At 39.7% G+C, this 16000-nt stretch overlaps 1 protein-coding gene across 1 annotated transcript in view; it reads right to left on the bottom strand.

Annotated features, from left to right (window-relative positions):
• LOC122813917 (zinc finger protein 271-like) overlaps positions 1 to 15414 on the bottom strand; it is a 97969-nt gene extending 82555 nt beyond the window's left edge. Inside the window, exons 1-2 of the mRNA XM_044086462.1 lie at positions 14963 to 15414; positions 10835 to 10930 (exon numbers count right to left, since the gene is read on the bottom strand). Coding sequence (XP_043942397.1) covers positions 10835 to 10930; positions 14963 to 15166 — 300 coding nt within the window. The 5' untranslated portion in view covers positions 15167 to 15414. The remainder of the gene's footprint in view (positions 1 to 10834; positions 10931 to 14962) is intronic.
• Positions 15415 to 16000: the final 586 nt, after the last annotated feature.

The following is a 16000-nucleotide window of genomic DNA, read 5'->3' as shown; positions in this document are numbered from 1 at the left end:
ACCATGTACTTTTAGACAGATTGGTTCACCAATAATTATTATTTATGGGAGCATGATAAAATAAAGTACTTAGCAGTACGGGTTAAAAGGAATTCTGTTATGATAGCTAAGGATATGTAGGAAGAGACTAAAGAAAACACAATACAAAAACTGGGAAAATGGAAGCTCTGTGTTATGGATACACAATACCAAAAAAATGAAATGAAATGAAATTATGAGGGAGGAAGAGGGCAAGAGACAAGAAGAAGAATTTTGTCCTTCCAGTAGAGCAAGGTGGTTTGGGATTACCTGATCTGAAAGGATATTTCAGAGCATACAGTTAAGGCTCCAATACTTAGAACAAGCAGCAAGCTATAATTCAAAGTGGAAATGGATAATGATGAAAACACTGGGAAAAGCTCAAGAAATAAGGACAAGACTGGGATTTTGGATGCAGATTCTGAAGGAGAAGAACAATAGCCATTCAGAATCTAATATACACAAAGTAGAAGAAAGTATTCCAAGAACTAAATCAACGTGGAAATGGAGAAAATTCTGCCAATAGGGATGGTGGCAATTAGGGGTACACAGAATAGGCAAGAGAGGGCTGGAATTTACTGGAGAAAACTGGCAAAGAAACCAAGCCTACAGTCCAAATGTCTTCCTGGCCTGTTCCCATTCTATTACCTTTCCCTCTCTAATTATTGATTCCCAATACCTTGGTTCCTTCGCCAGTTTACCCCAGTAAATTCTATCCCATCTTGTCTATTCTCTATATCACTAATTACAGTCATCCCCCTCAGTTTTTATTAATGTTAATTTATCTACATGCAATAAAGTGCGTTAGCTTAATACATATAAGACTCCTAGCATGCTGTCAAATGCTCTGTATTCTCTACATTTTAAACTATTTCACTGTTACCATATTTGATATAATAATTTTACCATTTATCCTACTCTCCTTTAATTCACTGAACATTTTCTTTTAATCAGTCTTTGGTAATTTGTCATTTTTGTCTTCCACTGTTTATCGTAAAACTATTTCACATGCTTTGGTTCTATGCCTGGGTCAACAATTTTAAATAAATGAATAGATTACATCTCCTCCTGTCTTGCTTATTGCTCTGAATTTTCTGTGCAATTTATAGCCAATTATTGCTACTTCCCGACTCCTACCCTATTGCCTTGTACTCTCCAGCCTCTACAATCCTACTGCACCTGTGTGTGTGCATATACTGATGATGTTACAATATTTGTATAGCATTTATGACCTGCCTGTAGCTGAGATCTATTTTGCTATCATTAGGTTTTAGGATCACTTGCCGTTTTAGAAGACACATAGTAAATTAATTCTAGACTTAAGCCCTCGGACCAAAAAGACCACTGCAAGCTGCAAAAGTAAGACAATTTTGACTAAATGAACAATCAGTTCTACTTTGAACTTAGAAGCATCCCAGTTCTTGCAAAACGTCCAGTGCTTTGGGTTAGAATGAAGCAGCAATGGAAAACATGCAGTTAGTGCAAAATGTTTTATAAATCCCTGTTACCAGATCCAAAGGTTCTTAATTCATGTCAAACCAGATTTTAACAAAGGATCCTATTTATGAAAATCATGTTCTATAGGAAGTTACATTCTATTTATGGGAACAGTCCCTGAATGGGAAGTGGCAGGCGCAGGCCTAAGAAAAAAAAATGTTCTAAACTTTTTGAAATCAGTGCCAAAGAGCTCTAGTACATTTTCGAGAGAGAAGTATCCCATATGTGCATGTATTTATTTACTGGCACTTGTTTTCCGGGAAGGTCCACCAGACCATAAAGAGCCCATTTTCAGTGGAAGTCTAGGAGGGAGCTTCACACAATACAGAACATTTTACAGTATTAATGTGAATAAATACAAAATTTACAAAACATGCAATATTACACAAACAATTTAAGCATTTCAAGAGAAATAAAATAAATGCACAGGAAACATACTGGAAATTCATTCCTGAGATTACAGAAAGTTAAAACAGAAAAAAATAATGAAAAGGAAATAATAAGCAGGATTTACATTATAATTGTGGTTAGGTGGTCTGAGGAGACTTAATAAAAGGTCATAATAAGCAGGATTTACATTATAATTGTGGTAGGTGGTCTGAGGAGACTTAATAGGGACGCTGTGATTTGATTATGGAAAATGCCAGTCAGGTTATGAAGGGAGGAGGATTAGTACATGCACTGATCCAGTTAGTAGGGAGGTGTTCAAGCAGAGAAGTTCTGAAAGAAGTATGACCGAGTGGTCAGAGTTACTAATGGAAGGGCATTCCAGGCTCTGGCTATAACACAAGAGTAAAGTACCTGACCTGCAGGTTGGGTATGACTGTGAGTGGTAGGAGTTACTAATGGAAGGGCATTCCAGGCTCTGGCTATAACAGAAGAGTAAAGTACCTGACCTGCAGGTAGGGTACGACTGTGAGTGGTAGGAGTTACTAATGGAAGGGCATTCCAGGCTCCGGCTATAACACAAGAGTAAAGTACCTGCCCTGCAGGTAGGGTATGACTGCGAGTGGTAGGAGTTACTAATGGAAGGGCATTCCAGGCTCTGGCTATAACACAAGAGTAAAGTACCTGACCTGCAGGTAGGGTATGACTGTGAGTGGTAGGAGTTACTAATGGAAGGGCATTCCAGGCTCTGGCTATAACACAAGAGTAAAGTACCTGACCTGCAGGTAGGGTATGACTGTGAGTGGTAGGAGTTACTAATGGAAGGGCATTCCAGGCTCTGGCTATAACACAAGAGTAAAGTACCTGACCTGCAGGTAGGGTATGACTGTGAGTGGTAGGAGTTACTAATGGAAGGGCATTCCAGGCTCTGGCTATAACACAAGAGTAAAGTACCTGCCCTGCAGGTAGGGTATGACTGTGAGTGGTAGGAGTTACTAATGGAAGGGCATTCCAGGCTCTGGCTATAACACAAGAGTAAAGTACCTGCCCTGCAGGTAGGGTATGACTGTGAGTGGTAGGAGTTACTAATGGAAGGGCATTCCAGGCTCTGGCTATAACACAAGAGTAAAGTACCTGCCCTGCAGGTAGGGTATGACTGTGAGTGGTAGGAGTTACTAATGGAAGGGCATTCCAGGCTCTGGCTATAACAGAAGAGTAAAGTACCTGACCTGCAGGTAGGGTATGACTGTGGGTGGTAGGAGTTACTAATGGAAGGGCATTCCAGGCTCCGGCTATAACACAAGAGTAAAGTACCTGACCTGCAGGTAGGGTATGACTGTGAGTGGTAGGAGTTACTAATGGAAGGGCATTCCAGGCTCTGGCTATAACACAAGAGTAAAGTACCTGACCTGCAGGTAGGGTATGACTGTGGGTGGTAGGAGTTACTAATGGAAGGGCATTCCAGGCTCTGGCTATAACACAAGAGTAAAGTACCTGACCTGCAGGTAGGGTATGACTGAGTGGTAGGAGTTACTAATGGAAGGGCATTCCAGGCTCTGGCTATAACAGAAGAGTAAAGTACCTGACCATGACTGTGGGTGGTAGGAGTTACTAATGGAAGGGCATTCCAGGCTCTGGCTATAACAGAAGAGTAAAGTACCTGACCTGCAGGTAGGGTATGACTGCGAGTGGTAGGAGTTACTAATGGAAGGGCATTCCAGGCTCTGGCTATAACACAAGAGTAAAGTACCTGACCTGCAGGTAGGGTATGACTGTGAGTGGTAGGAGTTACTAATGGAAGGGCATTCCAGGCTCTGGCTATAACACAAGAGTAAAGTACCTGACCTGCAGGTAGATTAGGCTTGTGGACTTGCAGGAAGTGGTAATTTTGAAATCTAAGGTACCTATTAGGAAGATAGTGGGTAAATAAAGAGGTTAGGCCAGGGCAATCTGAGGGTTTAATAATTATGGGTTGCAGTTAGTTGCAGATAAGTGAGATAGGGTGGGAGTTCAAGCCACTTTAGAGAGAGTATAGAGGTGTGCAGTGGTGGGTGGGTTGTCTACAATTTGTAGCAAATTTGGCAATCTTATTAAAACATATTTTGAGTTTTGTTTTCAGGGGGGACAGCAGATTAGTAAGTAGGGGTGCACCGTAGGTAACATAGTGAAGCAGGTAAGTGGTAGCAAGTAGTTGTAAAGGAGAAAGGAAATGTTTATGCCTGTAAGAACACCTAGATTTTGATGTGTTTTACTGAAGTTATGTTGTGTGCGCAAGTCGAAGTTTAGGCTTTCATCAATTATTACTCCTAGCAGTTTAGTGTGGCAAACTATTTCAGGTTTAGTGTTTTTCTGGGAAAACATTGTGGACTGAAATTTCTTTTTATGGAAGTATTTTTCTTGGGTGTAAATAACATAAGTTTGGTTTTGTTGAGGATGAAAGACAAGTGATTGTGGTATAACCATGTTCCTATGGCAGTAATTGCTGACTGAGTGATGTGTTTGTAAGTCAGGTGTAGTGTTAGCAGAGCATATAATGGTGGAGTCATCTGCATGTTGTATGAGTGACCCCTGGCTGAATGAGGATTGAAGATGGTCTATAAAAATACTAAACAGGAGCGGTCCTAATATAGAGCCTTGGGGAACACAGGTAGAGTTATGAAGATATAGCGCTAGAAAATTTCCCCATCTAACTGCCTTTTTGTCAGATAAGTAACTGGAAAACCAGCGGAGAGAGAAGGTAGCTAATAAAGTGTTTCAGAGTTGGATAGAAGCGAGTGAGATACCATATCAAAAGCTTTAGATAAGTCTAGAAATGGGGTAGATATAATATTTTGAGTCTCTGGCCTTATTGCTCTGTGCAAGAAGGATATTAATGGGGCTATAGTGTTATGACCTGGTCTGAATCCATGCTGGGTTGGAGATGGGATTTGGTTCTTGAGGAGGAAATACAGAAGTTGCACGTGTACACATTTTTCAAGAAACTTAGAGATTGGGGATAAAATAGCTATAGGATGGCAGTTTTGAGACATCAGTCGAGCTGCCACCCTTATGGACGGGTATGATAAAAGCTCTTTTCCAAAGTTTTGGGACATATGATTCTCCAACAGGGTAGGCAATGGCTTCTGCAGGGAGTTTTAGACATTCAGTGGGGAACTACTCTGGTGCGTTACAACTGGGTTTTAGCTTGAGGAGTAGCCTTTTTATAGTGGAAGTTGTCATTCTAGTAAATGAGAAAGTGGGTGAAGCATTCATTGTTGATTCATCTATGGGTTAGGTAGTGGACAAGTGGGAATGACAGAAGTGGGGTATTGTGGTTGATCCAGTATAACTTGTGTTGGAGTGTAGTTGTGGAAAGTTAGCAGTAATGTTATGGAATTTATAAAGTGTGAGTTGAAGAAACTATTTACATGGATGTTTTGTCTAGGTGTGGACATGAGTTACTTTTGTACCAGGGTTGAGAAGCGATCCTATAGATGTCCAGAATCTTTTGGAATTTTGGTTATGATTTGTTCGTACTTTTAAATAATAGTCTTTCTTGTCTTTGGATACTAGCTTTTTTACTTGTTTATGGAGCTGTTTGAATCTCAATAGGTCTGAAGGTGTCACTGAGTTTTGCCACAGTTTCCAAGTTTTATTTCTAGATAGCATCAGTGATTTAGTACATTTGGTTAGCCATGGTTAGATTTCACACTTTTTATCCTTGGGGGTGCAAGACTGCCTAATATCTCTATAAAGGTTGTGTTGAAGTGTTACAGTGCATCATCTAGAAGAAGATATTTTAAATAAGACCACCCAGCTCATATTTTTAGTATGTTGGTGAATGTCTGTGGCTTACAATGTGTAAGATTCCTGACATATTTACAATTATGCTGTTTGTGGAGGGAGGGTGCTGATCAGTGAGCAAAGGCAGGGAGGTGGTTACTTAAAGCATTTGACAGAGTACCAGCACAGGAGAACTGGGTATGGCCAGAAACCAATATCCAGTCAAGGATGGATCCCTCCATGCTTCAGCTATTATGTCTTGTTGGAGTACTGGTAGACTGAGTGAAATGAAATAGGTTTATACTTGAGGATGGAAATTTAGAACAAAGATTTAACCAAATAATGTTTATATCACCCAAATTGATGGTTTAATTTTTAATGTTGTAGAGAACCAGGATAGTATTTCTTCCAGTATCGGTATGTTATTGCAGAGGGGGATATAACGGACTATGATAGTTTTTTGGACTTACTCAGTTTTAGGAAGGAGGTCAGAATTTCAGTGTTGGAGAACTGTGGGATGGTATCACAGTATGAGAATATATTACAGTTATTAGAGTAAAGGACTGCTCCTCCTCCTTTTTGTGGGGTCTATCAGTCCTTATTGTACTGTGGCCTGGACGTAGGATTTCTGAAGCTTGTATATTTGGCTTAAGCCAGGTCTCTGTGGCAGCAATGATGTCCGGTTTATTGAGAGCTATCCAGGCATGAAGGTCTGTAGTTTTGTTGTGAATACTTTGTAAGCTTAGTGTTACTATATGTAGGGATTTAGAGGAATTAAGAGAGTTGGATGTCACAGGAAGGGTTGACGGGTGAGAACAGGGATGGGGTGTATATCTCCACAGAGGGAGGAGGTTGAGAATATTGAAAAGTGGAGAGATAGGCTTTGTATTCTTGTTGAACTGTTGATGTTGCATACAGAAAGTGGGGAGAGTTTTTTGACGTAATATAATGAACAGAATTTGTAGAATTTTTACTTTGGAGAAGAGTATTGGAGTTATTTGTATGAGGTAGGGTGATATTTCTGAATAGCTTAGTAAATGTGAATTAGAGTGAGACATTATGAAGGGTGCTATAAACTACCAGTTGTTAGCTGTGTAATATGATTAGTATGATATGACTGGCTTGCCAAGTACAGGATGGGGTAGAGTTGAGCTAGCACAATGTGATTGGATTGTTTGAAGTGATGGGTGGAGTTGTGAGATTTAATTTTAGGGAAAGTGGGCATGAATGGGATTTGGGAGTAGGGTAGGGGAGTAGAGTGAGCCTGAGAGGAGGGAGTAGAACCTGGGCACACACCGAGTGCCAAAAGAAACCCATCACTTAAATTGAGGTAAGTAACAAAATTCACAAACACTAATATGGCTTGTAAGAAGATGAGGGGAGGAAATCATACAACTACATCCCTGGTGGTGTGCACGCCACCAACAGAATAATTTAAATGTTAAGGTAGAAGTTTATATTTTGTTTAGTTTTGGTTTTTAAACAATGGGTTTCAGTAGTGGAAAAACCTACATTTACTGGTAGAATAGAGTTACTATAATAAATTCTTGTAGGGTCTTTGCACGCTATTGCAGTTGGACATTTCTGTGAGCCAGAGACTCCGATGATGAAGGGTAACAGAGCAGAAAGGTGATCTGTGTAGGAAGGGAGCCGTAGAATGAGTGCAGTTGTTAGTGGGTGAGACAGTATACTGGGAGAATAATTGCATAGCAAACTATAGATACATTACAGCATTAGAGAGTTAAACACATGACCAAAAACCACGCACAGTATACAGTGCTATATCAAATGCAGGAATTGAACCTATCTCAACATACATGCAAGTAATGAAGCAGCACTTAACATTAATTAAATCTGTCAGCACAACATTCATCTGGTTGGTCATTTGGCACAAGTGATGTTACTAATGCAACTGTAAGCACATAAGCAATGTAAGAGTTCCTATATGTAACGAGGTTAAATAATGCAGGCATTATTTAAATGTTTGCATTCAGGACAGTAAACTAAATACATCAATGAAAGCTTGCAGAATAACTATTTTCTGCTGTGATCAGGAATTAAACAGTGATTCACAGCAATGAAACCATATTGCAACTATTCGTGTAACCAAAAGCAAGGTATATTAGTGCACAATTCATTTGCAGCCAGTTTACTGTTGTATCCTCATAGTGCCTCAAAAACAAGCTTATCAATCAGAAGTGTATACTTTCTAGATGTGCACAGTCAAGATATCCTAGCACCACCCTGCACAAGAACGGGGCTACAGCTTTAAATATGTATAAATCAAGCCTGTTTCACTTATCTTTTCTTATACAAGAGCAGAAATTCATTAAACAGCATTACTGAACAAAATCCTTAGCACTTACATGTCGGGCACACAATGCTGAGGGACCGTGAGCTGCTACTACCTAACAAAAGTTTTGATAATGGTACCCACTACACACACAGCCTCTAAATAAACTTACTCCAGGTATTAGGTGAGGGAGAGAAGGGCTAAATAGGTAGTCTGCTAGGAACTGATTGCTACAAGATGGTAGAAGAGAACCTGACTATTTTTTTAAGAAATAAAAAGTGATAAAAAGGCTTTGGATAACTATTTAAAGTGATAGATGCAAATTGCTCAATATAATTATTTCAATTAAAAATGTCCAAGTATATCAGGATGGTGTACAAAAAATCTATACTTTGTGCAGAAGAAATAACAATGTGTTTAAATGTTTGGGGAAAATAACAATATATGAAAAAATTGCTGCTCGGTAGGTTCAATGCAGTTTTGCTTGATCCTTCTGGATTAATGAGTTTATGTTTGTGACATTCTGAGATGAGTTCCTAGATAAGATACTGTCAGGATGGATACCAGCATGAGATGGAGATTCACATTCAAAAAAGTAAAGGAATACTTGGAGAGACCTCTTGGTATCTGGCATTTCACAGGTTAAGACCCCAAGTTAATTAATAACACCACAGGTCATTCTTTACTGGAAAGCTACAGATACAACCATACTTTTTTCAGACTATGGGTTCAGCAGCAAAAGAGTTCAGAAAAATGACCATACTTGTTAAACCTTATTCTAAGATTCATTATCATATTCAGTACCCGTGGTGGTGGTGCTACGGTAGCGTTGTCGCCTCACAGTAAGACGCTGTCCAGTTTGATTTTCAGCTAGAGCATCTTCTGCATGGAGACATGAGTGAATGGGCGTACCTTCGTTGAAGGTTGTGCGTCAGAGCTGATAACCTGGTACGTAAAAATCAACTACCAATCATTAGCGGACCGGAGTTCTGCTGTGACGACCCCTAACTGGGAAAAGCCGAAAGACACACACACAATTATCATATTCAGTACTTCAGCAACCCTGTTTTGGCAACCAACAAAAACAAATTCTGTCTAGAATCTCAATCACACACACACACACACACACACACACACACACACACACACACACACACACACACACACACACACACACACACACACACTCGCATGCACGCACACACACTCGCATGCTTGGCACACTTACACACTCGCACACACACACACACACATGCACGCACACACACACATGCACACACACACACACACACATGCACACGCTCACTCGCTCACACACACACACACACACTCGCACACATGCTAGCACACACATGAACACGAGCACACACACACACACACACACACACACACACACACACACGAGTGCACACACTCACTCGCACACACACACACTCACTCGCGCGCACACACACTCACTCGCGCGCACACACACACACTCGCGCGCACACACACTCACTCGCGCGCACACACACTCACTCGCGCGCACACACACACACTCACTCACGCACACACACACTCACTCACGCGCACACACACACACACTCACTCGCGCACACACACACTCGCGCACACTCACTCACGCGCACACACACTCACACGCATGTGCACACTTACATGCACGTGCGCACACACTCACATGCATGTGCACACTCACATGCATGCGCGCGCGCACACACACACACACTCACATACATGCACGCGCACACACACACACACACACACACACACACACACTCACATGCACACACACACACACACACACACACACTCACATGTGCACGCACAGACACACTCACATGCGCGCGCACAGACACACTGACATGCGCACGCGCACACACACACCTATGTGCAATCTGGAGATTGCAGACTCAAATACTTGCATGTCTTTTAGATGAAGGAAGAAACTCTGTGAAACAGTGAAAACCCTGTTGGACAAAATAAGAACATCTACACTTGCAAAGAAGGCACACATAGTGAAACATAGCTAGCGGTCTAAGCACCGCGTGGTAGGAACACTAACCTTTGTGCCACAACAATCACTGTATCAGACTTATACACTCAACTAAAATTAACCATGGAACTGTTTTGTGTTATTTTCCACATCTCTAACAGTCTTATTCACTGTACTTAAATAACCAATTTTATTTAAAATAAATAAATAATTCCCTTACTTAAATTTATCAATTCTTGTTCAAATCATATCCACACAAATAGCTCGGGTGCAAGGATTAAATAAACCTTAAGTAATTAGTTTGAATTACTGTCCAACATACATGAATCTGTCATTCCACAAAACAGCTTTTGTTTGAATGCTGCTGTTTGCTCCAGTTATTATCACTGAAAACAACTTTTGGCTCCCTTTGCAGTTGCACTGCCCCCCCCCCCACTACTGTAGGGTATTCAAGTTGGTACATAAAAGATGAGGGTGTTGAAGTCTAGCCCACATGGCGAGGATGTAAAGAGGCTTGTGCCCCTGCAAAAATAAGTAAATAAGTGTTCACTGAAAGTTGTTTTTGGCTCTTTTTTTCTTTTTAAACCAATGATATTTGAGTAAAAGATATGCAGTCGGTCAACATGATTCAAAATTATAGCCTCCTGATACATTTGTCTTTCAAAATGACTCATTTCTTTATCAATGCCCCAAATCATAAAAATGTACTACAGCAAAACCAACAGATAGTTCACATACTCTAATTAGATACAGTTAATAGTGTATGCCATGAAATTAAAGTAAAGCAATGCAGACCTACAAAGCATATTGCCTACTTCCTTCAGTTTTGTTGCAGACCACTTGTACTGAAAACATTCAGAACAAACCATAGTCAATTTACTTACTTGTATCTCCAGGAATTCTGTCTCATTCTTGGTTTGTAAATCTTTAAGATCTCTGACTTTTAGTTCCAGGGATGACAATGATGTTTTCAGCTTGTCCTGTAGATTTTAACAAATTAAAATAAATAAGTAAACAAATAAGAGCAGCAAAATATAATAATCACTTTACATATGGGAGTGGTGGCAGAAAATACATAGTTGTGTATTAAATCCTGGAAACCGGTGCACTGTGGCACGGACACAAAAAACATTTCTGGATTACCAGTTTTTATTGTGCACTTGTGCCATTACTTTTGGTTTTGTAGTTGTCTATTAAAAACTTTATTTGGAAAGAGGAGTGTAACTGACAGATACACAGACAGTGGTGTGTATGTTAAGAACCACAAGTTATGGTCAAGAGCAACTGGTATTTATTTTATGAACAATATTACACAACACATAATGAACACATCCTATAATCTAAAGTTCAAAGCTCTGAAGAGGGATAAACCCTGAAATTGGAAGTGATCTTTATTATATAACTACAACAAGAGAGGACAAAAACTAAGAAGTAAAACTGTGGAAAACAATCTCCTGTGTCATCTAGCCACAAATAGAACCAGATAACAGTTAAGGGGCTCATGGCCTCTGACTTGCTCATTTCCTTATCAAACAGGATAAGTTACATATTTTAACACTTAGGCATCCTACATCACCCTGTACTACCTAGTATTAATTCATGACTAGATTTTAACACTAAGGCACCCTACATCACCCGGTACTACCTCGTATTAATTCATGACTGACCTGTGGATTCTGAATTCCACTATTTTTATTTTTTAAATTTCTACGGTGACCTCAGTGGAGCTGCTCAGGTATCCAGACTTGTGTGTGTGAAAAAATAATTTCTTTATCTTACATCTGAGCTGCCACTGTACCAAGCTCAAATTCTATCTTTGTGATCATGAACAACAACAAAACTATAAAAATACATACATAGACACACATCTATATTACTGCAATCACTTAGCCATGTCACTCACTCCATTCCACACCCTTAGTCCCCATTTCACCAATGTGCCCACAGTTGATACCTCTCAATCTGTCTCTCCCCAGCTGTGCAATATGACACCTGTGCTCTATACCCACTGCTATGTTTCATAGGTAGGTAATGTCTGCTGCACCGTACAGCATAATCTAGGTGTAGTACTGCACACATCAGTTTTAAACCATGTTGAGTCTATTCTGGCCCATAGTTGTGGACCAGACACCAAATGTTTGCAGTGCTACAATGTATTGCACCTGCCTCTGCCTCTGACAATCTTTTGCTGCTGTCACTTTCTCCAACAGCTCATCAACCTGCACTTCCTCTACCACTGACTATGATTAATTTGGTCCTCCAGTGGTAAACCCCTGCTTTAACTGTCTGTATAATACCACACTTTGCAGCACTGTGCAGACAGCAAATATCTTGTTGCAGTTCCCATAGCATACTGCAGTGTGCCACTAACAGAAGCTCGGAAGTGAGCCTTCAATAATTTGAACATATGCTCAATGATACATGTCACAGTGCTGAGTTCCATATAGTCTCAGCCATGCTCTGTAGACTGATTACTGGTGTCATAAACCATGGCTGTAGGTGCATTCAGCATCATCAATACGATGTTTATGAAGGAAATTACCTTGCACATACAGCTAGTATTGTCTGACATGTGCCAGATGTGGGAATTGTGAGAACTCTCTGGATGGCACTCACATACATTCTATAAATACACCCTGAATATTGAATAACACCTGACAATTAATGGAGTGGAAACCCTTCAGATCAACACATAGTTGTCACATAGATTACGTGGAGCTTTAGTGGTGATGTGGGTACAATCAGTGGCCTCCCTGAACTTTAAGGTAATGAGCTATTTCAAAGAATGTCTGCTTAGGGGTGCTTCTCTCCTCTTCATTATGTGGGAACCATATATGCCGTTCCTCATGCTATGGTATAACAACATCAATGAACTAATAATTGTCAGGGAGATGCCTGTAATATTCTCCCTGTATCCCATGATGGCCACCGGAAGGCCCAGTAACAAGGATAGTCAAAGCTACCCATACCTTATTGCCCGCAGGAAGTAGTACTCAACACAACCGGTGGGATTCCATGTAACAATGGCACAACTACAAGCTCTCACATGGTGTCTCTGTCCACAACACAGCTTCTGATTATGCCCTTAAAGTGATGGTGATGGTCTGTTAGGAATTGTCATATCATGTGATATGGGGAGCAATGAGCCATACCATCGACTACAATGGCTATAAGAATGGCACCCAAAATATACTGTCTCATTAATGCGGATGCTACTCCTCGCATATTAGCATGGTGTTTGTCTCTGTTCACCAAAAAATTATGGCATACAAATTTGAAAACTGACGCACCATGTTCAGCAAGTTCTGAATCACTCAGTCATGTTGTTCACTCTCATTTGCATTTCTAATTGGTCTTATTACCATAACGCTACTCATTTACATACAATGTTAGCTGCAATATTTCACCAGGCATCACAATGGTGCAGCCTGAGACTCTGATTTGGCCCACCCTGTACATCACCACACAACACAAATTCAATTAACACATTATGCTATTTGTTTATGAATCCCAACTTAAATCTTTACTTTTCTATTTATATAAAAAATGTCACTGTACACTAAACTCTAAATACTTCAGACGCATTCTGCTACTTACTACTAATAAAATATCAGTGTATGCTTAAATATGAAGTTATTCTTGGTTTATATGGCTTTTTTCTCACAAAAACTAAGATAAAATATCTGCTTCCTGCGATAAGCAATGCCTTTTCTTCTACTAGAAAAGGTGGGATTAGCCATTTTGATAGAATACAGGCCAACTCCATACTACAGCTTAACTAAAACATGCTCCATGCATCTTTCAGGGCAAAGAGGAGGGACTGCCACATTAGATACTTCATAAAGAAGACAGCCCTACAAGCAAATATATTTGCAGACTGTCTTTTTGCTTTACACATGGCTCAGCTATAGAAACATAGACTATGGCTCCAGAAAAAAAAGATAGTTTTGCCCACCTAATCTCTAGACTGGCATATCTGTTTTGATAAACCAACAGTTTACTTTACATTTCTGATCACATCAAAGAGCTCATGTATGTGTGACTCATATTTTTAAACTCATTTACTGTTTTAATAGTGCAATTTTTTGGTTAGACTGTACCAATCACCTTTTCTGTGAAATAGTTCTCTTCCTCTTATTCCTCTGGGCTGTGCGTGAGTTCAGATTGTGTCCTCTTGTTCTGTGACATCTTTTATTTTGTTTTTAATATGGCAACCACATAGACTCTACTACCACTTCTGTGGTGCTTAAATGTTTTTATACCTCTTTTGTTAAGAACATATATTTACATTAATTAAAGTTTGTGGAGGCTCTCTGTGTGTGACATCTGGTGTAGACCATGCACCATTTTCTCATGCTGTACTAAATTACCGTCAAACTGTCCACATCTTTAGAAGGATGAGGTCTGAAGAACTGCTCATTGGTGGTTTATGTGAGCTCTATCTGTATAAGGCATAATAACTTTTAGTTTTGTTTTACCGCACCTCTTTGTATAAGGTTTGTTTTGCCATGCCTATGCGTACACAGCCTAGTATTCAAACAGCCTTTCTGGTGCTCCCCCTCATAATAGCTGCATACATTTAGTAAATCAAATAAGATGAACCCCTGGCCCCTTCGTCATTTGTTAATGCTAACACTTTCACACAACACTTTGTACTCTTTTCAATTTAGTTTAACTCACAGATGCACTGAATTTAAGCAATCCTCGTTTACCTTGACAGTTAACTTTTTTTCTGAACCTGCTTGTGTATCAGACATGCTGCATAACTTTGTGTAATCAGCAAAAAAACAAAAGCAAAAAATAACAAAAGCAAACTTTTCCTACATAACCTTCTACTATGTCACTTAATATGACACTTTCTAAGCTTCTGCTTTGTGTCAGAAAATACTGACTTTTTATATGAATACATTATTCATTACCTAAGAAAAAAAATTGGGCTGAAAAGTTTGGCGGATAATTCATCCCTGTAGAGGAAACCAATTACTTAACATTCATCACGAATCATCCCTTACCTTATGCACACTGACTACATCATGCGGGAACACAAAACTGTGACCGGAATGGCTGGGAACACACAGGACACAGGCAAAGGCCTCATCCTCCTGGCAGAACAGCTCCAGTCTCCGTCTGTGCTCCCAACAGCACTGCTCTGTTCTCCCATTTGTAGCACACAGATTCTGCATCTCTTCTTTGTCTTTGCAGTCTGTTTCCTGCATTGAATGCCCCAGCTTCAGTTTCTAGGATCTTTGAAGCATACCAACCAACTTTCAGTTAAATGGGATGTTCCTTCTATACTTGAACAGGAAAGTTTTGTTCCACTGTATAAAATCCTGTTAACACAGACTTTATTCATCCGGTGTCAACAATACAGAATCAATAGAGTTTCAGACAAACTGACAAATTTAGACGATACTCACAGCCCACATTCTGCAAGCCATGACCATAGCAACAAGACATTACAGTTTCATTTTCAGAACACAGGAAGTAGAATGTGTTGGGAAGTGACCGCCTCTATTTAAAGGGGCAATGCAAAATCTGACTATTTTTAATGTTCAGACTTTAGATATATCTAGTAAAAGGCAACTAAATTATGTATTTTAAGAAAATTACACACACACACACACGTATATATATATATATATATATATATATATATATATATATATATATATATATATATATATATAAACACACACACACACACATATTTATTTTACATTTGTTTACCAGGATAATCAGACTGGGCCACAGGCCCATTTTCAGTGCAGGCTTGAGGAGAAAAACTTCAGAAACAAAAATATTGCAGTACTAGGCTTAGTAATTCAAACAGTAATTATAATATACAGTTAAATAGTATTTACAGTTGTGCAGTGGTTAATGTTGTTGCCTCACAGTAAGAGGTTCTCCAGTTCTATTCTCAGCTAGGGTGCCTTCAGTGTGGAGTTTGTATGTCCTCCCTGCATTCGCGTGGCTTTCCTCTGGGTACTCCAGTATCCTCCCACATTTCAAAGAAATGTTTTTCCCCAGGCCTCCACTGAAAATAAGCTCTG

Source organism: Protopterus annectens, chromosome 10.part0, assembly GCF_019279795.1.
Source record: "Protopterus annectens isolate FY-2018-M chromosome 10.part0, PAN1.0, whole genome shotgun sequence".
In the NCBI taxonomy this organism is placed as follows: Eukaryota; Metazoa; Chordata; order Ceratodontiformes; family Protopteridae; genus Protopterus; species Protopterus annectens.
The sequence above is the reverse complement of the archived record's forward strand: the minus strand, read 5'-3'. Positions and strand labels throughout refer to the sequence as shown.